We start from the raw sequence: 24,102 nt of genomic DNA on the forward strand, positions 1-24,102 counted from the left end.
TGAGCGCGGACTACATTTCCCAGCAGCCCTCTGGGGAGAGCTGCCGCAGCCAATGGGGCGGGGGGCGCTGGGGTGGGTGGAGCCGACCGGGGCCAATCCGCCGTGCGCAGCTACGGCGGCGGAAGCGGAGCTCGGTTCTCGGCGGTGGCGGCTCAGCGACGGCTGCCGCGGGGCGCCCCGGGCACAGGTAACGCCGCGGGCAGCGCGCCCGGCGCTGCCTCGCTCGGGCGGCCGGCAGCCGAGGGCGGCTCCGGGGAAGGGCTGCGAGCGGGGGGCGGCGGCCGCTGCTGCTTCAGTGCGCGGCGGCGGGGAGGAGCCTGCGCCCGGCGGCAGCGCTGTGGAGCGGTGCGAGCAGCTGAGGCGGCGGCGGAGAGGAGAGGGGAGGGAAGAGGAGAGGAGAGGGGCGGGGGCCCTGCGCGGCGGCGGGACCGGGACTGGTGCGGGAGGGCGGGAACGGACGGGGGCAGGGCAGGACAGGGGAGAGCAGGCCTGGGGGGGGGCAGGGCAGGGCAGTGCCGGGCCTTGCGGGCTACGCTCGCTGCGAGCAGGGGCGGCCCCGGGCGCCGCCGCGCTCCCGGGAACATCCGGGCCCTGCGGCCCCTCACGGCGGCACGGCACAGCAGGGCGGGCCCGGGCGGCACGGCCGGCCCTCATTGGCCAGCACTGTCCTCCCCGCCATTGGCTCGCCGCTTCGTGAGGTCATTAGTACGGTCGCTCCTCACTGGCTGGGGAGGTCTACGCTGGATTGGCTGGTGTGGTGGGGGTGCGCCGCATTGGCGCAGGGTTGGCAGTGCCGCTAGCGCCGCGCCCAATGAGTGGGGCGGGAGCGGGGGGCGGTGCCTGCCGGGGGTGTCGTCGCCCCCTGGGAGGCGGGGGGAGAAGGGGGTCGCCGGTAGCGTGACGTGCTGTGACGCGACGTAACGGTCGGCAGTTCCCGCAGGAGGACATGAGCTCGCAGCAGTTCCCCCGCTCGGGTGCGCCGCCCGCCGGCCTGGGACCAGCGCCGCCGCCCATCCCCACCAGCGGCTCCGCCGGGCTCATCGCCCCCGCCGCCACAGGTAAGAGGGCTCCGGGCCCCGCAGGGGACGCGCCCTCCCCTGGCCTCCGCCGGCGGCCGCAGCCCGCGGGCAGCTGCCGGCTCCAGGGGCAGGGAGTGATCCCAGTGTCCCCGCCCCGCGCCGTCGCCGGCTCCTCTGGCGGTCCCAGGCGGTGTGCGGGGATGGGGTCGCACCGGGTGCTGGGCGGGAGGAGCGGGACAGCCCCGCGGGCGTGTGGCAGCCAGCCCGAAAGCTGCCTCGGTCAGGAATGGGAAGAACAACGTGAAAGTCAATTTAGTCGCAGGCTCTGAAAAGCGACGTCAGAGCAGAGTTGTTCTTTTGCTCCTTTTAAGTATGTTTGCTCAGCTGCCTGTGCCCCTCGGCTTGTCTTCTGCGTGTTTTTAGCAGAAGTGATGAGTGCATATGGGAGCGTTTCATGTAGCTGAAAATGGGGTGAGAGCCCTGCTTCTAGTTACTGCTGTCCCTGCCGAGATTATGGTTTTCAGCAGGCTACCAGAGGTGACTGGGGGGGGTGGCTTCATTTTCAGGAGGGTTTATACTTGTTTTTTAGCTGGATGTTCAGATACATAACGCATTAAATGAAGACTTTTTAATACTACCTGTTTGATGTGGGACTTTGTGGCAGTTATGTAGATAACTATTTATTTTTCACTTGAAAGAAAAGTTAGTCAGTCTTTGTTTGAAGAAAGCCCATCTAAATGGCCTTCCCAGAGATGACCCCAGGTTGCCCAGCATTACAAGACCCATCAGTTCTGAGGTGAACTGTCAGAAACAATGCCAGAGTTCCTAGGGTTTTCATCATTGGAATACATTTAATTGTAAGGGTGAATTTCTTTTATTTAGGCTGTTTCTGACATCACATCTCTGACCTAGTGGGTGACCAGTGTGAACTCGTTAACCTTTTTTACCTTTTTCCTCAGAGTTCCCTTTTTCTTTTTTTCGCTAGTGAGTGATGAATCTAGTCGCGACTCAGAAGTTGCTCCTAGAGAGCACATCGGCCCTGGCAGCTCTATACAACCTCGAGAAGAAAAGCAGGAACCAGTGGTGGTTCGGCCATATCCACAGGTTCAGATGTTGACGCAGCACCACCCTGTTCAGTCTGGTGCCCCGGTGACAGTGACAGCACCACCAGCACATTTGACTCCAGCTGTCCCACTTTCCTTTTCAGATGGGCTTATGAAGGTAATGAGGAGGTTCACAATTAATAGGGGGGGGAAAAATACAATCTATATTACAAGTTAGAGTGCTGAGCAAAAATAAATTGCATGGAAAACTTCCCTGCTTTTGTTTCTAAAGCTTTCCTTGCGTGCTTCTACTGACTATGCACTTGCCTAATGGGTTTAGCTCTTCCATATGATACGCTGAGGACTTAATAGTATCGCAGTGTTATTTTTGAGGGGGGTGGTTTTTGTTTATCTCTTAAGAGATGAGTGATTTCAGTCCGTTTCTGAAATCTTCCCTTTTCCCTGCAGGAGTGGATGAGAATATCAAATTGACTATTAACGCCCAGTTTCTGTAGGGGAATACCACAGCCCTAACAGATTCCACTTGTGACTTATGCTGTATGTTAGAAGCTGCATATTTCCAGTACAAAAGATACCCTTTCTTTGTCCCAAATGAAAATGGAATAGCTCAAAGTGGCCAATATCCTTTCTCTCCAAATGCTTAACCATATTTATCCTTGTGCAAAGCTGACTCTCTCTCCAGGCTTTTACCCCCAAAAATGATTTCTGCTTCAACACTGAGCTCTCATTTGGAGTTGCCAACGTTTCTGTCTTTGTATTTCTTGTAGCCTCCCTTGAAGCCCACCATGCCCAGCCGGCCCATTGCTCCTGCTCCACCCTCTACTCTGTCAGCTCCCACAAAGGTTCCTGGGCAAGTTACTGTGACCATGGAAAGCAACATACCACAGGCTCCAACAATTCCTGTGGCAACAATCAGCGGGCAACAGGTCTGGTTTTTTGGGTTTGTTTTTTTCTTTTTTTTTTTTTTTCCTGTTCCAGCTCTCTGCGTGGTCAGATCAATACTAATATTGGTACAACTGAGGTGGGCTTTTGCAGCAGGAGGGAAGGTAGACACAGCAGGCTTCCCTATTCAGTGGCCACTGGTTGTTGGATCAGTTCTGCTTGGAGCAGTAAACCTCAGACTCAGTTATCACTAGCTCTTTAGAAAGCTGCTGATTTGTTGTAATCATCCAACTGACATAGCACAGTGAGGCTGTGATAGCAGAGCTGTATCCAAAAGCTGCTAGGCAGCTGAGTCTTTCCTTAAAAGTTCCTGCTGTTTCAGTATCACTTGGAGAATTTCTAGTGTAGACAAACTGCTGGTATTCATCGCTGTAGTGTTCTTTAGCTCTCCTGGGAACAGATCAGAAGAGACTGGTGAACAGTTCATGGTTTTGCAGTGTATTCTTATTAAACCCCTAGTGAAAAAATTGGGGGGGGGGGGGGTAGTAGATAACGGTTTAGAAATTATTCCCCCCCCCCCCCCCAACTTTGACTGCAGATCCAGTCCTTGTGATTTGAAACTAGTTTGCCAGAACACTCATCACTAAACCTCTGAAGTCTCGGAGTTTTGATGTAAAGTACCTGTAGGTGGATTTGAGTTAGGCTGGCTCAGCATGTGCAGCAGTTTCAGTGGATTTTTATCTTCATTAATATCCCTGGGAAGTCCAGAATTATTAGAAAATAGGATTAATTTGTTGCAGCATTTGCCAGGTTCCCACTATTCTCTTGACTTTACTGGAGAGGTGGTATGAAAATCTATGCCTTAAAAGTCACTAATGGCAGAAGGGCCATCTCTCTGGTTGATATGTGGGTGACTGCTGACTGATTGTCACCCACCTGCCAACTAGAAAAGTGAAATAGATCGGTGAAATAGATAAATGTTTACATGTTCACACACAATGTTACCAGGATCTGTAACTTTATCCTGTATAAACATCTGCCTCTTTCCCCATTCAACTTGTAAAGCATGCAACCTTTGTACACCAAGTACTCCTACAAAATCTCTTTTCTGTCTTTGGGACTTGGATATGGTAATACTGTTAGTGTGGTGTTGTGGTTTAACCCTAGCCAGCAACGAAGCATCACACAGCCGCTCACTTGTTCCCCCCTGGTGGGATGGAGGAGAGAATCGGAAGGGTAAAAGTGAGAAAACTCGTGGGTTGAGATAAAGACAGTTTAATAGGTAAAGCAAAAGCCGTGCATACAAGCAAAGCAAAACAAGGAATTCATTCACTCCTTCCCATGGGCAGGCAGGTGTTCAGCCATCTCCAGGAAAGCAGGGCTCCATCACACATAATGGTTAATTGGAAAGACAAATGCCATCGCTCCCAACACGTCCTTCCCTTTCTTCTTCTTCCCCCAGCTTTATATGCTGAGCATGATGTCATATGGTATGGAATAGCCCTTTGGTCAGTTGAGGTCAGCTGTCCCGGCTGTGTCCCCTTCCTGCTTCTTGTGCACCCCCAGCCTACTCGCTGGTGGGGTGGTGTGAGAGGCAGAAAAGCCCTTGACTCTGTGTGAGCACTGCTCAGCAATAACAAAAACATCCCTGTGTTATCAACACTGTTTCCAGCACAAATTCAGAACATAGCCCCATACTAGCTACTATGAAGAAAATTAACTCTATCCCAGCCAAAACCAGCACATGTGGCCATTAATTCTTGTCAACAGAGCTCATCATTTATTTTGGGTTTTGTTATTTCTCTAACTCTGCAGGGGCATCCTAGTAATTTGCATCATATCATGGCTACCAATGTGCAGATGTCTATCATCAGAAGTAGTGCTCCTGGGCCTCCGCTACACATTGGAGCTTCTCACCTACCCCGAGGTAAAGATCTAGCTGTGCTATCCCTGCCTTCTGTTCATAGCCTCTATGGGGAGGTGCATCTGGCTTCCACCTCTAAAAATTCTCCTCGCTGCTAACGCAGCTAATACTTCAGCTGTCAAAACTGCTAGCATAAATAGGTGACTGCTGGCCTTTTAAGCATTATGTTGCCTTCAGCCATTTAGGTCAGAACTGTGAGACAGTGTTTAAAATGCTGGTAGATACCAGCACGTCTGTTATTCTAGTTCTGTGCTGTTAAAATAGTGAATGCTTTCAAGACAAAATATACACTGATAAAGACTGACATGTCCTGCAAAATGTCACATACGTTCTTGGTAGCAAGAATTGTTCACCTATGACAGTGGGACCTGAGCAGTTGAGGCATATTCTTGTACCCACTTGTCACAGCATCACTTGTGCATTTTTGTACATGATAACGTACTGTATTGTGTGCATTTGCATTTACCCTTGAGTGAAATGCTGGTGTTAACTACAGGCTCTTATCTCGCAGGATTTTGGTTGTTACAGCTTACAAAACAGGAGATCAGCCCCTTAAAAGAAGCCCTGTGCTCAGTACAGTCTGGCTGATTTCTCACTGCCATTTTACTTTCAAAAAGATTATGGGTTGGGTTTCCAGTTCAACTTTAAACTGATCTGAATTCAAAGTTCCATTTATATTTTTATTTCTTTTCATATTTGATGTTATTTGGTCACTCAAGAAAAATAAATTGACATGAGAAAAGACCTAATCTTTTACTAGAGTAGGTGGAAGGACTGTGCAGCTTTATTTGTAGCTGAAGTAAAATGTAGTTTTGTTCACTTGATTCTTGGGGGACAGCTGCCACAAACTTTGTATTGTCACTTAGTGCATGGGTTTTATTTTTTTTTCCTGCTTTTATTCTCTCGGCTTGAATATTACCTTTCGAGGTAATAATTTCAATTAGGTACATCTACAGAAGCTATGCAGTCTAGTCCATCAAATTATTTCAAGGCTGTTTGCCTTTGACAGCAATTTCTTTTAATCAGGAGACAGCTAACAGTGGAAAACTTAAAGTCCTATGCTGTTGTAGCTTTCAAAGTTAGTTGGAGGGTTTTTTTGTTTTGTTTTTCTTCTATTGCACATATATTTTTCTTTAGAACTTCATCAGGTGCAGGGAGATTATTCTTGGTATCAGGCGACTTGTTTACACATTAGCCGAGTGATCAAAGTGTTTGAATTATTTCTACTGACTTTCATAGCTTGGAATAGAAAAAGATTGGATTTGCAATATAAGGTTATTACAGGGGAGTAAGAAGTATTAATAAAGCCAATTCATTTAAAATAATACCTACCCTTCCCCACATACTTTTGTGAACCTTACGTATATTTGTTGCAAGCGTTACTTTTAAACCAATGTCCCTGACTGGCAATGAACTGACATGCAAATGAAATACATCCAAACTGAAAAACATACCAGCTAACATCAGAGTCTGTCTCTGCAGTCATAATGGAGTCATTTGGGCGCACGGTATTTTAACGCACTTGGTTTGTTTCCCAGGTGCAGCGGCTGCTGCAGTGATGTCCAGTTCTAAAGTAACTACAGTCCTGAGACCAGCTTCACAATTGCCAAATGCAGCTACAGCTCAGCCAGCAGTTCAGCACATCATTCATCAACCAATCCAGGCAGGTAGCAGCCAGGCAGCTCTGCAGAACACTGACCACCGGCTCCAGATTATTCCTGCCACTTACCTGTAATTGTGTATTTACTGGGCTGAGGCTACTGTCAGCTCTCTTCTAGTTCTGTGTCTTGGGTACCAGTTTCTAATAGCAAGCAGTGAAATAGTTGCATTAGTCCTCTGGTTTTATTTCCTTCATAGACTTGGTGCCAGAAATTAGGTTTTTAACTGTCTCCAAAGTGCTTAGAAACTGGGAAGAGGATTTAGTTTAGATATACTCCAGTTTTAAAGTCTGAAAGGTTTGGTATGATAGGCTTGTGTTGATTTATTCTTAAATATATATTGATGTAGAAAAAAAAAATTATCTCATTTTAATACGCTTCAGTATATCTCAGCTTATATACACATATAAGGAGAAGATTGTAGATACTGTCTCCCTACAGTAATACTAGTGTTCAATATTAGGTAAAGGGTTAAACATCTTTACTTTGTGCTTTCAGCTAGGATCCCGATGTAATCACCTTTGACTTCCTGTATATACTTGGATCAGGGTTTCTTTTCATTCTGTAGGCAACTGACCTTTGTTTTTTTCCTAAAGACCTTCAAGGGATCCGGTCTTGTTAACTTTGTTGGTTACTGATTCCTATGATGTACATGCTTTGAAAACCAGGGCAGATCTGCTTAGGACCTTGCAGATCAAGTCAGAAAGACTGGAAATGTCTTAGAATGCCAAAACTTAGTGATAAGATTGAGGGGAAAAAAAAACAGTTTTAGCAGAGTAATTCCTAGTTATTATCTAAATAGCAGAATTTCTTTCTGAATGTGTCTCTTCGACTCGTTTTTATAGTCTCGTCCTCCCGTGACAACTTCAAGCACTATTCCTCCGGCTGTGGTGGCAACTGTCTCTGCCACAAGAGCTCAGTCCCCTGTTATAACTACAACAGCAGCACACGCTACGGAATCAACCCTCAGGTAAAGACGCTTTGAAATCTACACTGCTCTGACTTCACAGAGGCTGCAGGAAGGGGAAATGTGTTAATCATCCCGAGCTGATAATCCTCTAGATTTGGGATGATATAATACAAAAATAGTAATGCTTGCACAGTGCAAATGCTTTCACTTCTGTGAATAAAAATGACTATAAACGTGAGCTGTTGCTCTGTGTTCTGAGAAAGAAAGAGCTTAATAATCAGTTGTAATCTCCTGCTTCCTGGAAAGCAGAGTTTCTGTTGTAGGAACTTGTGGCTAATTCAGCTCATCTTTTTTTATTAAGACACAGTGAAAAAATGACACACGAATGTTGAAAAGCATCCCTGACAGTCTTTTTTTATGAACCAATACGTGTTATTGATAAGTCTGCCCTCCTAGTTGGGTACTTAGTGAAGATGAGGACAGAACAGTGTAGTTAAAGCAGCATAAGAAACTTGACCATATATTTGATAGCAGTGCTGCTTTCAGAGAGAAAGAGACCAAGGCCTGATGTGTGTCCTTGCATCTTATCTTTCATGTTTAGTATCTATGTGGTTATCTTTGTAACTATTTTTCTTTCTCTCCAGTCGACCCACCCTGTCCATCCAGCAGCACCCACCTTCCGCAGCTATTAGTATTCAGCGGCCTGCACAGCCAAGGGATACAGCTACTCGGATTACACTACCGTCTCACCCAGCTATAGGAACACAGAAGCCACAGCTCCACACCATGGCTCAGGTAAACTGCAAGAAGAAAAAAAAAAAACAAACCTCTTGCTGCTTCTAGCTGTCTCTTTTGTTTCTATCTTGAGTGCTAAGATTAAATTTGGGAAAAGAGTTAGTACTAGGTTAGAAATTCATGTTCTTTACAGTCAATGCAGCATGATTCCATACTAAATAAATATTTTAAATGTACTAACTATTCTTTTAACTTGAAGGTTTTCTTTTCTTTTCATAGAAAACCATTTTCAGTACTGGTACTCCAGTGGCAGCAGCAACAGTGGCACCTATTTTGGCAACGAATACGATTGCTTCAGCAACCACAGCTGGTGGGTACTCATAATGCTATTGTGGGAGAGTTGTGGGGTGTGGTTTTTATTGGGTTTTTTGTTGTTTTTCCTCCTTGAAGATGGGACCTGATTACTTTTAAGGAATTCATTATTTATAGTAAAGACTGCATTTGGAAGTGCATGAGCAGACTTCAGGAGAGAAATTGCTGGCTTCTTCAGAGAGGTTGTCTGGGTTGGGGTTTTTGCCCTCTTTATTTGGATATAGATACACTGGTGTGATAGGGCTCTGTAGAAAGATCCTGTATGGTTTTTTTTTTTTCTTTAGGTTCTGTGTCTCACACCCAAGCGCCTACAAGCACCATTGTCACCATGACAATGCCCTCCCATTCTTCCCATGCTACAGCTGTCACGACCTCAAACATCCCAGTTGGTGAGTGATTTCAGTTTTAAGAAGAGTGTGTAACTGATGCTTCAATTTTCTGTTTATACTGGTAGTGTTTGCGCATATTAGCAAATTAAGGAGGGGAAGAAAATCAGTTCAAGCTGGGAGAAACCAATTAACAGGCCTACTGTGGCATAGCTTTTTTAATACCAGGAAGAAATAGATGTTCTAGGAGGAGTAGGTAATAAAATGGCTCATTAACTTACCCAATTGAATTTTTAGATGAACTTGGGCCTTTTGGCATTTCAGAACCCGCATTATATATACTAGAAGTTGTAACTGCTTGGTGATAGAATATGGCTTTCATAGTTGATTTTGTAAGTTCCTTCCTGTGCTTCTTGAGGCGTTAGGTGTAGCCTAGTTGAGTTTGGTTAGTGTGTTCACTTGGAGGTAAAACAGTAAGGTCTAAAGGTGGGAAACTTATTTGCCTAGATGTGGAATCTGCCTGAGATGTTTCCTACAGAACTGCCTAAGTTTCCTTTTTGTTAATCTCTGTTTTCCTGCTGACCTCCTTCTCATTCTTTTGAAATCTTGCATTATCTTTCTCTGCCATAAATTTCCAAGGAGTGAAGTTGTATCTCGATACGTCAGTATTTCCTGTAAAGCTTTTATAGGTGTTTTCTTTCTTTTCTTGGCCTCTGTCTGTGTATACTTGTCTGCCTTGATCTCATTTCCCTTGGTCTCTGTCAAGTTCTGCTTTGAAAACTTGGATAAGTAAGTTCTTGACAGCAGAAAGGATTGGGCTGATCCTAAGGAAAAAAAAAATCATTTCCTTTGAGCACTGGAGTAACTTAATCTGTTAGCAGGTATAACTTATATATGCATTCATAATGTCCTTCTGTTCTGGTACAAGTTGATGAAAAATGCTGTTTCCCTTGTTCTTTCTTCCTATTGAGGAAACCTGTCATCACTGTGGATAGGAAATCATCTGAGGATGGGGTGTTTTCTATTTGATGGGGGAGGGGGCGGGGAGCAGTATTGGCAGTTTTGCCAGGAGAATTAATCCTGCCTTTGCAGTGTCTACTAACTTTTCCTTTGACTGTTAACTGATTACATGTTTGTCTTTATGCAGCTAAAGTGGTTCCTCAGCAAATCACGCATACTTCTCCCCGGATCCAGTCTGATTACACAGCAGAGAGGAGTAATCTTATACCCCTTTCTAGTCACCGGGCATCACCAAACCCGGTAGCAATGGAAACCAGAAATGACAACAGGTGGGGAAATAAAAGCTCTATGATTGAGAGTGTGTGTGTGAGTAGGTTTGAGTGTCTTGCTGCTTTTCTAGGTTCTGATATGCTGGAAATAATGTGTTTTAAAAACCTGGGATGAGGGTGTTATGGTAGTTTTGAATTAGTCATGATAGTTGAGATACTTGATAGCTTATGACAGTTGAAATTACAAAGCTCCAGGGAGTGTCCCAAAGGCAGGGGTTGAAGATGAACTGTTGAAATGGTGTGTATAATACTTGCTCTCTTTAATGCCTGTAGGCAGTCGGTGCCTGTCCAGTTCCAGTATTTCTTACCAACATACCCGCCCTCTGCCTATCCTTTGACTGCGCACACCTATACCCCCATCACCAGCTCTGTGTCCACCATTCGCCAATATCCAGGTAAGACAAGCTTTGGGGCAAGCTGACTTTGACACTTTGTTCAGTTAGCTTATGTATGGGCTTTAGTGATGGGAGAAGCTAAGAGGCTTTTATGCTTGATTGTGACAATTTGTCACAAAAGGTCTTTAACTTGTTGGCTGAGGGGAAAACTCATGGGCAAGGGGTATTGAACTACTTCAGAGGTACCAAACACAGCTAATAACAGTTTTCTCAGGAGTTTCACATTTGATATCCAAGGGTTTGCATCTCTAAAAGTTTTTGATTCTACAAATCGAAACAGTTCAAATCCTCCAAACCAAACCAGCTCTTCGATGCATCTTCATTCCCTGGTGTTCTGACAAGCCCATTTTTAATCTCTTTCCACGAGTGTACAGTGTGAGAGAGAAACCTCAACCAAAAAGGGAAAAAATAAGCTGCATTGCACACTTTTGCATTAGCATTCCATTTAAAAGGATGGAGCAATTAATGTGTTTGAACTGTTGCAGTAATTTGCAGAGTCATGTAAAGTCGTGTAATGTGAGCTCACATAGTCAACCCAAACTTATGTCATTCTGTGACAAAATTTGGAGCACTTTTAGGTAAAACTGAGTGGTTTAGGACTGTTCTCTATAATGTGATAATCGCCACAATCCAAACCCTAGGAATATGCACAATTTGGACTTTCATGGAACATCTGTGTCTGCTGGCAGCATGTAACTCTTGAGCAGTATAGAGGGTAACATTTGGAAGGACTTGGAGGTGGCAAAGCCCATTTGCTGAATGGGAAAGTATGCACAGATAATTGAGTTACTGGAGCCTGTTCTTTCTGTTATTGAAATTCCAGTGAAAAGTTGCAAGTCCTGACTATGTCATGTCAGGATGTGAGATGGGCTTCAAGATAATTAAATTACTTGCAAAAGGGACAGTTGAGCTTCTTTTGTACCTTCCTGCACTTTGGCTGAAGGTTTTAAAGGAGAATGTGCAGGTGCATGGTGGTGCTTGGTGTTGGCAGCTGTGGTTGAGGAGTGGTTGCAGAGCCCCTGATAGAACATGATTGCAGGCTATGTGGGGTTTCAGTTTTGGTGGCATATTGGGGTGATGGTAAGCTAATGCTAATTTTTAAGAAAGCAGATGTAGGTTCTTCAGCAGAAGCTCATTGACAGAGACATTTTGTTTGCTAAATTGACTTGAAGCATCAGTTGAAGGTGCCAATTATGGCAGTAACTGGTGACAAATCCAAGCAGACAATTGAGGGTATCAGGAGGGACATGCACCTGTGCTGAGCACAGACAGTTGAGGGCTTAGATTAAAGTGCAGAGGAGACTTTTTAAAAGGTCACTGAGATAAGGAGTGTTAATATGGAAGTTGGATAGAAAGCTCTGCAACAAGAGTGTTTTGTGTAAGGTGTTCCACTAAGAGAATTAATGTGCCGTACTTTATACAGAAGCCATTTTTGGGGACCTGGTGCCGGATTTCAGGGTTTTGACAGCTGTTTTTAGAGTGTCTTGTCAGCACAAGAACTTGATCGAAATCCTGTGACAATGAGAAAAACAGCTTGTTTTGTGATGAGAGGGCTCTCCATTGTTAGCAAGCAAGTCCATTGTTGGCAAGTTTGCACTTGCATTCTGTGTATGGCTGCAGAAATAGCGGTACTGTTTTGCAAAGACTGGAAATCTGGAGATCCAGGAACCGCAGGTAGTCTAACAGCATTGTTAAATGCTGCGTGGGAGAAGTGTAATATGCCATATAGTAGATCTGGAAAGATGGAATCATAGTTGCTCAGAGCTGTAAATTCAAATAAATGAATTGAACAGGTACTTTATTGGGAACATCGTTCTGCCACAAAAAGATTTCATGTTAATTTTAGGTGTGGGATCCAGCCCATAATTGCAAGCCCTGTTCTGAGTCAGATAAGATTGTACTCAACTTCAGAACAGTTTGTCCACTTGCACTAAGGAAAACTTTTTTTATGACTGGCTGGGGAAAGGGGATAAGGAAGTAATCCCTGTTTTAAGGTACTTACACTTGAGTCTCTGCTTGCTTTTGTACAGTCAAAGGTTTGGTGTTTTTTAATTGATGCAAGGATAAGCTCTGTGGAAAGACTGTCTTTTGAAAAGAAATGGCTTAGGCTTCTGGTTTTTGGGTTTGTTTTATTTTATTTTTTAAGCAGGGAAAATGCAAAGTGTTGGTAGTTGCAAGTATTGTAAAATAAGATACTGAGCAAAAATAGTGCACGGCTTTCTGAGACTGAAAGCTGGGTACAGAAATACAATTTAAGTCTAACCAAAAGTGGACTTAAATTTGATCTTTTCTCTCTTGTTGCAATTTGAAATAGAAAATGGAATGGAAATAAACAGTAATGTTCCATTCTTCTGGCAGATAATCTGGTCTCTCCACTCTCAAATTTACTATTGCAACAAGCAGGCTGGCAAATTAATTTTTCAAAGCAAAATAGCCTTTGAAAGTAAATATTTGAGTGAGAGGTGCTAGGGGGAACTGAGGCAACCCACTGGGTAGGTGTGACAAGGTGTCTGTATTGCTGCTCCCAGTTTCAGCCCAGGCGCCCAACTCGGCCATCACGGCTCAGACTGGCGTAGGAGTGGCCTCCACTGTCCACCTCAACCCCATGCAGCTGATGACTGTAGATGCGTCTCATGCCCGTCACATCCAGGGCATCCAGCCGGCACCCATCAGTGCGCAGGGGATCCAGCCAGCACCAATCAGCGCCCAGGGCATTCAGCCAGCACCAATTGGGACTCAAGGACTCCACCCCGCTGCACCAATCGGCACGCAGGGACTGCAGCCGGCACCAATCAGTGCTCAGCAGCCACAAGCCGACACCAAGACTTCTGGTAAGAGCAACCAGCGAAGTCCGTGCTTGGATCTAGTCAGAGCAACTGAACTTCCGTCCTACAAATTTGTCTTTTCGTCTTTTTTTTTTTTCTTTTACCCTTGTTATAGTCTCTTGTTATAGTCTCTGTGGTCCAGTAGTGGACACTAAATACATTCATACGCATACTCTCCCAGCAAATATTTTTTACCTATTTCTAAATTTATTTTTTTTAAGTGTATTTTTTTGGAGTGTGTGGGTAGCCTTGAATGGGTTACTTCAGTGTGAAAGACTGGTAGTGTCTGAGCTTAAACAATTCTCTTCAGTAAGGCCTTGTGGGAAAAGTCATTTACAAGTAAATGATGTTCTCTGAACTGTTCTGGCTACGCATTAGATCACGGTAACAATTAAAATACAGCCAGCTACCTTCAGCAGCTGGTAACCTGATCTTGGACTATGATAGAAATCATCTTTCATTAAAAATGGTTGGTCTGATGAAACCCCAACAACTTACTGAAGAAATGGGGTATGGCAACCAAGAGAATATGCTGTTGCAAAGCTGGCAGACATATTGTGTGGTGACTTCCTGACAGTCTAAATGCTCTGCATCAGTTAGTTGGCCAAACAGGCTTTGGCAGAAGGTCAGAACATAAACTCAGCTGATGGTGCTTACTTACAAGTGGCAGGTATTGTAACATGTAACTCCAGAGTAACAGGAGTGTTACTCTGTTGACCCAGTTGTGTTGATGATCTCCCTAGCGATTTCTGCATTTTCACTTTCTTCTGGAAAAGATTATTTCCTTAGCAGCAGTTATTAGGCAGGAGGTAGTTTCCATCTTCCCTGCAGAAGGTTCAGTGATCAGATTGCTTGTAGCAAAGGTATTGCTTACAAAATAGTCTGAAAGCACTGCAGTTAAAGATTGAGGGAGTCAAGGGAGCGCAGACAACATGTGCTCTGCAAACACCTGCTTTGTCATCAAATTTCCTTAAGTAACTGCTGCTTTTTCCTCTCTGTATCTGTTCTTCTCTCTGCTGTGTCAATGTCCATCCTTCCCAGCAGTAGTCTTGGCAGATGGAGCCACCATTGTAGCCAATCCTATTAGCAACACATTCAACACGGCTTCTGCAGCAACTACAGTTGTGCAAACCCATAGCCAGAGTGCCAGTGCCAGTGCACCAGCCCAGGGCTCTTCCCCACGCCCAAGCATCCTCCGGAAGAAACCAACCACAGATGGGTGAGTAGAATTGAAGATGACATGTGAATGACACTTCTGTGCAATCTAGCCCAGCTAAATGGAATCATTTCAGTGGAGATAAGAAAAGTTCTAGCAGATTATTCAGTCAACAGTGGTTGTGCGTAACCTGCTGATCTGTGAAACACACTTCTTTTCCTCCCCCAGGGTAGGATATAGTTTTCTCTTACTGTCAGTAATAAAATGAGAAGGACGGTTTGTCTCCTAGCTCTTGAAAGTGACCTTTCGGGAGAAAGTGGATTTGAGGCTTTCTTGCTTAGCGTAATAAAAACAAAGAGTTCATAATCTACTAAAATTAGAATTCCATGCTTTGTCTTCCGTGTTTTTCTTGGAAGAATATGTGGATGAGTAGAAAGGATAGGATTAGTACCCTGCTGTGAAATCTGATTAGGAAAAAGGGAGGGAGTAGCTTAGACTCTTAAAATATTTTATGTTGTCTGTCTAATTTTAAATGCCTGAATAAAGAGGCAAGAGACAGCTTTAGAATTAACTATGCATTTCCTCCCAACTAACAACTGAAAACATTTGGAATAGATGTGTCCTATGAGAGTAAAATTGCATATTTTTTTATTTGGGTGGAAACCTTTTTTAAGGCAGAGAAGCTGCAGGATGTAAAACTGAAACAGAAATTAAAGAAGCAGAGGTAGATCACTAAAGAATGTTACCATTTGAGAAGTTGATTATTTTGACAACAATTTGACTTCCAGCCCCACAGGAGACTGAATAGTCTCTCAAATACTTTTCTGTATTCAGCCCTGTGCTGCCTAACATCCACATTCAGGGCTTGAGGTCTTGGAGTCAGGCTTTGACACAGTCTAGTCCAACTAAACGAAGCAGATGCCCCTCTGGGCACTGTTTAGTTCCAGATGATTTGCTCAGTCTTGAAATAGCAGTGGAGGACAGTAGCATGGCCAGACCTCTTCTTTTCTACTGTTGGAGCCTGGCAGTCTCAGTAAGATGCTCTAAATGGGGGTGAGACTAGGCCAGAGCAATTGGTCTTTTATCTTTAAAGAAAATAAGACATAACATCTAATTTGAAAAGTAAAATGAGACTGACTCTGTAGCAAATCAGTTATACCGAAGACAGAGTGCAATGATACAGCTGTAACTCCTATCCTGGTTTGGGCAAGAGAGGGTTGATTCCTTAGCTCTGTGGCATTTGTCTGTGCATCAGGGACGTGGGAATCTTAGATCTGTCTGTCTCTTACAGGCTGGCAGTCCGGAAAAGCTTAATTCCGCCTCAGCCGCCTGAAGTAGCTAGTACACGTGTTGAGAGTACGATGCGAAGCACATCTGGATCACCAAGGCCTGCTGGGTAAGACTTTAGGAAACAATCAACTGCATCATAATAGTTTCATTATATTTGTTTGATTTGTATTCTTTGGCTATTGGAGCATTTTCCTTTCTTTTGAGAAACTTAATCTATTTTTATTTTGTCAGTGTGATGACTTTGAACAGAGTTGGCTAGTTCTGCTGTTGTGAATCTGAGGCAGTAGCCATTTAAAAGATGTGGTTATGAGCTTTCATAGAAACAAACAAAAAAACCCCTCTGCTGTTGTAAAGGATAGGCCTCAAGTTTTTTTCTGTAGTACTTGGAAATTAATGCTGAAGAAAGGTAAATGGAGCTTCTGCCCTGCTGCAGTTGAGTTCAGTGGCTTTACAATTTATTGTTTTTATAACTACTAGCCACAGTGGGAGCTCTTGCAAATAGAGGATGGGGGGCAGTACAGCTTTGGGTAAAAGTTCCTCTTGTCGGTATTGTGAAACTGTGTTGATCCTTCTAAAAGTATTTTGAAGTTACCTGGAATTAGTCATAAGATTTGCTTGTTACAGCGAGTGGGAGAAAATAGCATCTATAATAAATACAAAGGATTAGAAAGGGGGTGGAGGAGGAAACGTAACTGAGATTACACCTTCTCCTGTTGTTAAACACATCACTGAGCCAGGTCTTACTTGTGGGTGCAGGAAAAACTGGATAGTCTGAATCCAGCTTGGCTCATTCACTTTGTGCTAGGTGGTCATGATTGAGATGAAGTTAACTTCAGTTTGTTTTGCTTTTTTATGTTGCAGTGCCAAGCCAAAACCTGAAATTCATGTGTCCATGGCCACTCCAGGCACTGTGTCTATGGAGGCAGTGTCTAATCAAGGCAGCGAGCAGCCCACCATTGCGGTCCCCCCCACCTCCCAGCAACCCCCCTCTGCCATTCCAACAATCATCGCAGCAGCCAGTCCCACTTCGCAGCCTGCAGCAGCTCTGTCCACCATTCCAGGAGCTGTCCCGGCTGCTCCACCAACTTCTACCACAATTGTGGCAGCACCTGCTCCACCATCAACCATGAGTGGTGCCCTGTCAGCAGTGCTGGGTCCTGCGGTACCAGAGATAAAAATCAAAGAGGAAGTGGAGCCTATGGACATAATGCGACCAGTATCTGGTAGGTGGTTGTTGATCATCAGGTTGTTTCTTTTGTTGTTGAGACAGTGTAGAAATTAGGAGAATTTCAACACTTCCACCCTGAAAATGAAATTGCATCTCTTTCATGGTAGCACAGAATACCAGTCAAAGGGTTCCCACATGCCTTATTACTCAAAGTTCTTCTTTGCCTTCTTACTAATCTCCTGTGAAATCACTTGTTATTGGGACTGCTTTGTTCATGTTCAAATGATCCAACTCCAAGAGTCTGTGTGAATTCCTTGCTTAAAACGCACACGCTCAACAGCAGTACCAATATATTACGAATCGGTACAGTTAATTTCAGTTTTCTCACAAATCCTACTGTTCAGGTCCAAGGGCCTTTCTTGTACATGAAGAATTAGTTATCAGAGTAGGACTTCATAGAGCCCTCCTGTGATTCATGGATATTTTTCTCTAGAACTTTTTAAAATATTCATTATATTGCCTTACTTATCTAGTTTGGCCATAGTTGCTATCAGATGGTATGATCAGTAAAATTCAGATCCTTATGGATCTCAGGTGAGGCACTACACAGTGGCAAAATGATACGAATGCGTCCCACAGTCATGGGTTATGTGGTATCAGAGTTCTGTCTTAGTTGTTGGTTTCATCACTCTCCTTAATGCTGTACGTCCTTAATGCTGTACGTTCTTCTGTGATGGAAGAAGCTGCCTGCTACAGATGTCTCTGGAGCACGGGCAGATAGCGTTAGGCTCTTCAGGGTTCTTTTGTCTCTTACTGGCAATTGTGGGTATGCCAAATTGTCAAGAGATCCTGTCCCAGAAACTTTTTGTTGCAACCTTAGTCACAGCCGATTGAGCTTTTCCCTCCAAATGTCAAGGAGTGTTCCCTCAAGCTACCTGCTGCTGTGCTGCCCAACTTCAGTGTGTGCTGATTGGTGCAGTAACCTGCTGACATGGTGCTGTTGACTTGGCAGTGCAAGTAGACTCTTGCAAGGACTACTGCAGTCCTCATTTGATTGTATGTGACTCTCTACTTACATTACAAAGAGGAAAGGGACTTGCTTGCTATTGACTGCGATCTGTGCTGGCACACATACAAACTTTTTTTTTTTAACAGTAACACAAGACAGATTTTAGCGTGGATTAATTTTTGTAGCATTCAACTAACATAAGCTTTAAATATGAAGGAACTGAGGGACAATTGTCTCTGCTCTCGTTCTTTATGCTCTTGTACATGAGACACTAAAGATCTCAGAGTATAGGCTTGTCCTAGCCATTGCTGCTGGCTTAATAGCTGGCCTTCTACACACATGGGGCTGAAGTCCACATACAATGGAGTCCATGCTCCTCACAGTGCTCTGAAACAGCAACTACTGTTGGAGGTAGTGTTCAAACAGTGCTATGTGTTACCTTTACACTGCTGATGGTTTGGGTTTTCTTCCTTTTTCCTTCTCAGCAGTCCCTCCTTTGACTACGAGTACTGTGTCTCCATCTTTGGCGTTGCTGGCCAACAACCTTTCAATGCCTCCAAGTGATTTGCCACCTGGTGCCTCCCCGAGGAAGAAACCCCGTAAGCAGCAGCACGTCATCTCCACAGAAGAAGGGGACATGATGGAAACAAACAGCACTGATGATGAGAAATCCACTACCAAAAGTTTGCTGGTGAAGGCAGAGAAGCGCAAGTCTCCTCCAAAGGAGTATATAGGTAATGTCATCTCTAATGTCTTTTTTCCTATTCAAAAGTCCATATTTTTGCTTCCTTTTGTTTCTCAGAGAAGGTTATCATTCTCCCGCTTTGAAAATATAAGTAACACAAAATCTAAGTATCGGTTTCTCGGCACTTTCTGTATAGTGATGTTCAGGGGAAATGACCTTTCTTGATATACAAAGCATCATTTTGTATGAGGTGGTGCTTGCTGATCTTCTGCTGGAGTTGTGTCATGCTGATCTCCTACTTTCACCTACTTAATGATGATGATAATACAGTTCTCCCTGGATCCTTTTCTAGATGAAGAAGGTGTAAGATACGTCCCTGTGCGTCCAAGGCCGCCTATCACATTGCTCCGGCATTATCGCAATCCTTGGAAAGCTGCTTACCACCACTTTCAGAGATACAGTGATGTCCGGGTAAAAGGTCAGTCTGCTTCTTGTACTTTGTCAGTTTCATTCATCCAGGGTGAGCCACTTCAGTGTACCTGGTAGCGGTGTCTTAGGAGCATTCTTAGCTAGCTGGTGTTGATAAGCAATCCCACTAAAAGTTTTTGATTTGCAATTTGGAAAACAAGGGTTGATCAAGTGAGCTAATGACTTTCATTATGTAGGTGTTGCCTAAATCTCTTCTGCTCTCAAGATAAAGGAGGAAAGAAGGGAAGGCCACTACATAGAATCATAGCTATAAATTTGTAAAAGAAAAAATTGTATGGTTATTGAGAAATGTATGTACATATAGTGACAGAAACTTACTAAAGAAAGTAATCCTTAAAGAAGTGACATGCTATGGTGATATGCTACAGTTTAGTTTTCTGGTTTTCTTATTACCTAACAAACTTGCCAGTTTAATCAAACATTCTAGATTTAGCATAACTAGTCTTGTCAACTAACAAATGGGCTTTTAAAGAAGATTTTTCTCTAATATGAGGAAAATAGAGATCAGATACTGGTTCTTAGGCTTTTTAGCTAATACCTTTAAGCAGATTGGGTTTTCACAACTGTAAATATATCAAGGAGGGAGTAGATATGTATTTCAGTGGTAAAGGATGGACCCTTTACTTTTTTCATGCAGAGTGTTGAAACACTGAACCCTATCTTTTTTTAAATGGGGAGGGGAACAGGATATAATTTTTCTGGAAATACAGATAACCTGTTAATAAGCGAGAACAGCGGTCAGATACATGGCAGATGGGTAGCTATTTTCCTATGTGAATCAAAACATTGCTCACTCTCATTAATTAAGATGTTTGGAGAGCCAGAGTTGGGCTAATGTTTTTGTTTGAGAAGAGAGGCCTGGCTAACTCCTGAAATTTGGATAACATATCTTTGTATTTCCTGGTGACAGAAGAGAAGAAGGCTATGCTACAGGAGATTGCCAATCAGAAGGGTGTGTCCTGTCGTGCACAAGGGTGGAAGGTCCATCTCTGTGCGGCACAGCTACTACAGCTGGTAGGTGAATGGGGCTTGCCAGCTCCCTACGACATGGGGGAACACAGAGTTGCATAAGACAGGAGGATGTTTTTACAAACTCAATACATGGTCATCTGACATTGGGATACCATAAAGGAGCTGGTGTTTAGTGCCCAAAGGGAGTGGGACATGCTTTCCCCTTTCTCAGGAATGTGGCGTAAGTGGCTTGGAAACTTAGAGTGTTGATTTTGATCCAGACATAAGAGCTGATGTATTTTGTACAGATGATCAAAATTGGCAACTCCCTCCTGCCGATGCACAGGTCTGAAGAAGCGTCTGTTTGGGATGGTGCGGCTGATCTGAGGAGGCAGCACTGATCCACATTCCTGGATGCTTCTGTTTCAGGTTGGGGGTGAGGTAGGTGCTCTGCATTCTAGCACCAAACTCCCCAAAACCTCTGCATTCCTGGAATAGTATTGTGAGAAATAGGGGAAACAGTTCTGGTTAGGATCCATGTTTTTTCAGAAGTGGAGCAATCCTGTAAATAGGATGTTAGTAAGAACGATAGTGCCACAGTCTACGTCAGAGGCTCCATCTTCTGAATTACTAACATGAGCAGCTGAGAGGGGAACAGATACCATCTTCTCTGTGTAGCTTTCTTAATGCGGGCGAATGTTTTCTGGCCTAGTGGTGAACCTCCTCATGAAGTGCTAATGTCTTTTAGACGAACCTGGAGCATGATGTGTATGAGAGACTGACTGCCCTGCAGGAGGGACTCATTCCTAAGAAAAAGGCAGCGACCGATGATGACTTGCATCGTATCAATGAACTGATACAGGTAGGTTCCTGTGGCCTCTCAACCCAGCAGAACTGCTTTACCCTTAATTACAAAATGTCCTACTGCAGTTAAAGAGCTAAAGCTGGCTTAAAAAAAATCACATGGGTGCGCTTTCTGTTTCCAGTGTCATCGGTTACAAGTGGTATTACAGAAAGGTACAGTGGTTGCTTAGACTAGACGGTCTGCTGTTAATGACGACAGTGTTTCATTTCAGGGGAATATGCAGAGGTGTAAACTTGTGATGGATCAAATCAATGAGGCTCGAGACTCCATGCTAAAGGTCTTGGATCACAAGGATCGTGTTTTGAAGCTTCTAAACAAGAATGGAACTGTCAAGAAAGTATCCAAATTAAAGCGAAAGGAGAAGGTGTAAAGCCAGAATAATGACTCTGGAAATGGAGAACATGTACAGAAATGAGTTGAACCTTTTTGTAGTTTGGTTTTATTTTTAAGCAGAGCATCTGAAAAAAAAGGATGAGTTTAGGGAACAGATGGCAACAGATGGACATGTGAAGCCTGGTGACCTGAAGGGATTGTCACTGATCTGTCATAATGAACAAAGATTTCTCTCAGGCTCATCCCTTTTTAAAGTCTTTCCAGTCCCATTTGTTTAACCCTCCTGATGTGTCAGTGCCTACTAATTGGAACTAGTGATGCAATGTGTGGTGGACAGTGCTCTCCTTCTGTTCTGCAGCTTAGGGGTAAATGTACACAAGGTGTGTATACACCTGTAATGCAGGAGAAGATTCTGCAGGGGACACCAGGAGGCTGACATACAGGTATCGACCCAGACAGCAGCCATGCTTCAAAGCATTGAAAATGGCACTGCTTTCGGTTACCCCATTCAGTTCTTGTTCTTCTGACCTTCCAGTGTCTGAAGTAGCCTTCTTTAAACCAGTGCCACTGCACTAGGAGATCTGCCACATTCAGAATCTCCAATGGCTCAGAAGTCCTAGCTGTCAAGTTAAAAAAAAGGAAAAAAGTGGGGGGGAAATCATTTCAAAGTGATTTTGTAGTGTCTGTGTGTGTGTGTGTGTGTGTGTGTCTACGTTGGTGCTCTGGGATACTTGTTTTGAAGTACCTCTTGCAACAGAGGACTTCCTGTAGCTGGTGTAATGTTAATTTTATGTACCACATACATCTTGAAAACATTAATAAAGGACTTGGAGGTTTTTGTATGTGAGCAGTTTGTATACCTTTATACTAGTGAAACTCTTCAACCTATAAACTCAAAACCAAGTTAAAGCCTTGAAAGAAGCCTTTTGGGGAGAAGCAGCAGAATGTTGGAAAGTAGTCAGCCTCTTGTGTTGCGGAGGGAAGGATAACTTAATTCACATTTCAGCTTCTAAAGATGCAATATGGATTGCCCCCCATGCACTTGTGCATTTAACTTCAGTTTCTTAGAAAGGTTGCCAAATCAGTTCATTTTTAGTCGCTTCAGCAGGATGCTTCAGTTTCATGAACTAATTCTGTTTTAAGAATACTTTTTCTCCTCATCCAGTTATGTGGCTGTTATCTTGACTTTATTCAGAACAGAGTTCTTTCAGAAGTTAGATTAGAAAAAATGGTATTTAATTCCTTACTTCTCTAGTCAAGAAATCAGAAATAAGTAGAATGTCTATATTCAGACTGTTCTTGTGGTTTTAACACATGCAAAGATTTGTCTGGATGGCAGTCTCATTTTCATATTAGCTTGATTTTACTCTTTAAAATAAAAACATTTTCATTGTACGATATAATTCTAGTATAATGATATTGTGACTTTGGTAATAGGAAAGTTACGATAATTTTTTCCTAATTTCCTTGGCTAGAAGAAAGAAAACATGAAAATACCTCTACATTTTTTACAAGCCCCCAAGGAGTGTGTGCATATACGTGTGTATGTTGAAATGCAAGAGACGCTGGCACAGCACAATTAAAATGCAAGAGGTAAGATATGAAAAGGTGGGAATCAAACTGCTGCTTATCACCTTGTATTTCTTGTGCTTCAGGAACAGAACGTGCACAACTAGTCAAGTATTTGTTTGACATTGTCATGGTAATAAAACACTGACACTGCCAGCACTTCCAAGTTTGTAAAGACTGCAAAAAGCTCGCTCACGATTATAAAATTGCCTTTTGTAGGGTTGAGAATTGTTTTGCATCGTTGGCAAAGGGCTCTTGGATAAAACCCAAGGCATTACCAGCAAAGGGTGAGGTATTTTGGGGGTGGAGAGAGGGAAGGATTCTTTCAAGGACTGTAGAAGTTAAAAACTTGGCTCTTAATCCTTTTTTCTAGGCTATTCTCATCTGAGTCTTTGCGAAGACTCCTGTAGTAACGTTAGTTTTCATAAGCTGGTATTCAAGGCTATCATCCAGACTAAAAGGATCATGCTATTCCATAATCTCAGAATGGTAATAATTTCAGTGTTGTCCACTCTAGTGCTGCAGAAACCATATGGATTCTGTAGAAGAAAGTAAGATCCACTGACACTCAACTGGATTTCTTCAACTGATGTTTTCTTGTCCCTAACATTCTTTATGCTTGGATCAGAAATGGTATACAGACATTCCATTTTACAGTCTTCAAGAGTTATGCCAGTTTGTCTCTTGAAGTTGAATGTGTAGTGTACTTACAATAGGATCTGCAAAATCTGTTCTCCAGCTTTTAAGTGTTTTGCCTGTGTTCTCAGAAGGAAATTAGAAAGTAGTACTGTGGTTTGCTGCAGGCTTTCTTTATCAGATAACTTGCTGCACACTGAGAACACCTCACACAGCTGGAACACCTTGGCTTTATGGTACTCCTCATCCCAGAGACATTGCCTACTCAAACCAACCAGCTGTGAGAGAAGTCTCTCCTTTGAGAGTGTGTATTGAGCCTCTATTTTTACAAGCTGTCCTAAGGCCATTGATAGAGTAACTACTTCTCTGCAGTATTTCAGATAGCATTGTGTAGAATGGGTGGAGGGGGAAGGATTTGGGTGCCCCACTGGGGACCCGGAGTTAGAAATACTAAAGTAGTTTTTGTTCTAGTGCGGTTGTGACACTTGGTATCTTTGTACTGCTGCCAGAAACGTGTTTTACATCTCACTGTAAATAAAATCTGCTCGGCGG

At 43.6% G+C, this 24,102-nt stretch overlaps 1 protein-coding gene across 5 annotated transcripts; it reads left to right on the plus strand.

Moving 5' to 3' along the window:
• The first annotated feature begins 96 nt into the window (after window positions 1–96).
• Window positions 97–22,187, plus strand: SAP130 (Sin3A associated protein 130). Of its 5 annotated transcripts, none has more exons than XM_075507476.1 (21): window positions 97–187; window positions 941–1,058; window positions 2,005–2,240; window positions 2,851–3,009; window positions 4,781–4,892; window positions 6,428–6,552; window positions 7,393–7,517; window positions 8,102–8,252; window positions 8,472–8,562; window positions 8,849–8,953; window positions 10,038–10,179; window positions 10,453–10,574; window positions 13,103–13,405; window positions 14,441–14,618; window positions 15,847–15,951; window positions 16,707–17,068; window positions 18,508–18,756; window positions 19,060–19,185; window positions 20,107–20,210; window positions 20,896–21,009; window positions 21,224–22,187. In XM_075507476.1, the coding sequence occupies exons 2-21, from the start codon at window positions 947–949 to the stop codon at window positions 21,380–21,382; spliced, it is 3,180 nt and encodes a 1,059-aa protein (XP_075363591.1). In that variant the 5' UTR covers window positions 97–187; window positions 941–946; the 3' UTR covers window positions 21,383–22,187. The 5 variants fall into 5 exon arrangements, with proteins under 5 accessions (XP_075363591.1, XP_075363593.1, XP_075363592.1 ...); XM_075507478.1 differs by having other exon boundaries at window positions 18,511–18,756; XM_075507477.1 differs by having other exon boundaries at window positions 14,444–14,618.
• Window positions 22,188–24,102: the final 1,915 nt, after the last annotated feature.

Source organism: Mycteria americana, chromosome 7, assembly GCF_035582795.1.
Source record: "Mycteria americana isolate JAX WOST 10 ecotype Jacksonville Zoo and Gardens chromosome 7, USCA_MyAme_1.0, whole genome shotgun sequence".
NCBI lineage: Eukaryota > Metazoa > Chordata > Aves > Ciconiiformes > Ciconiidae > Mycteria > Mycteria americana.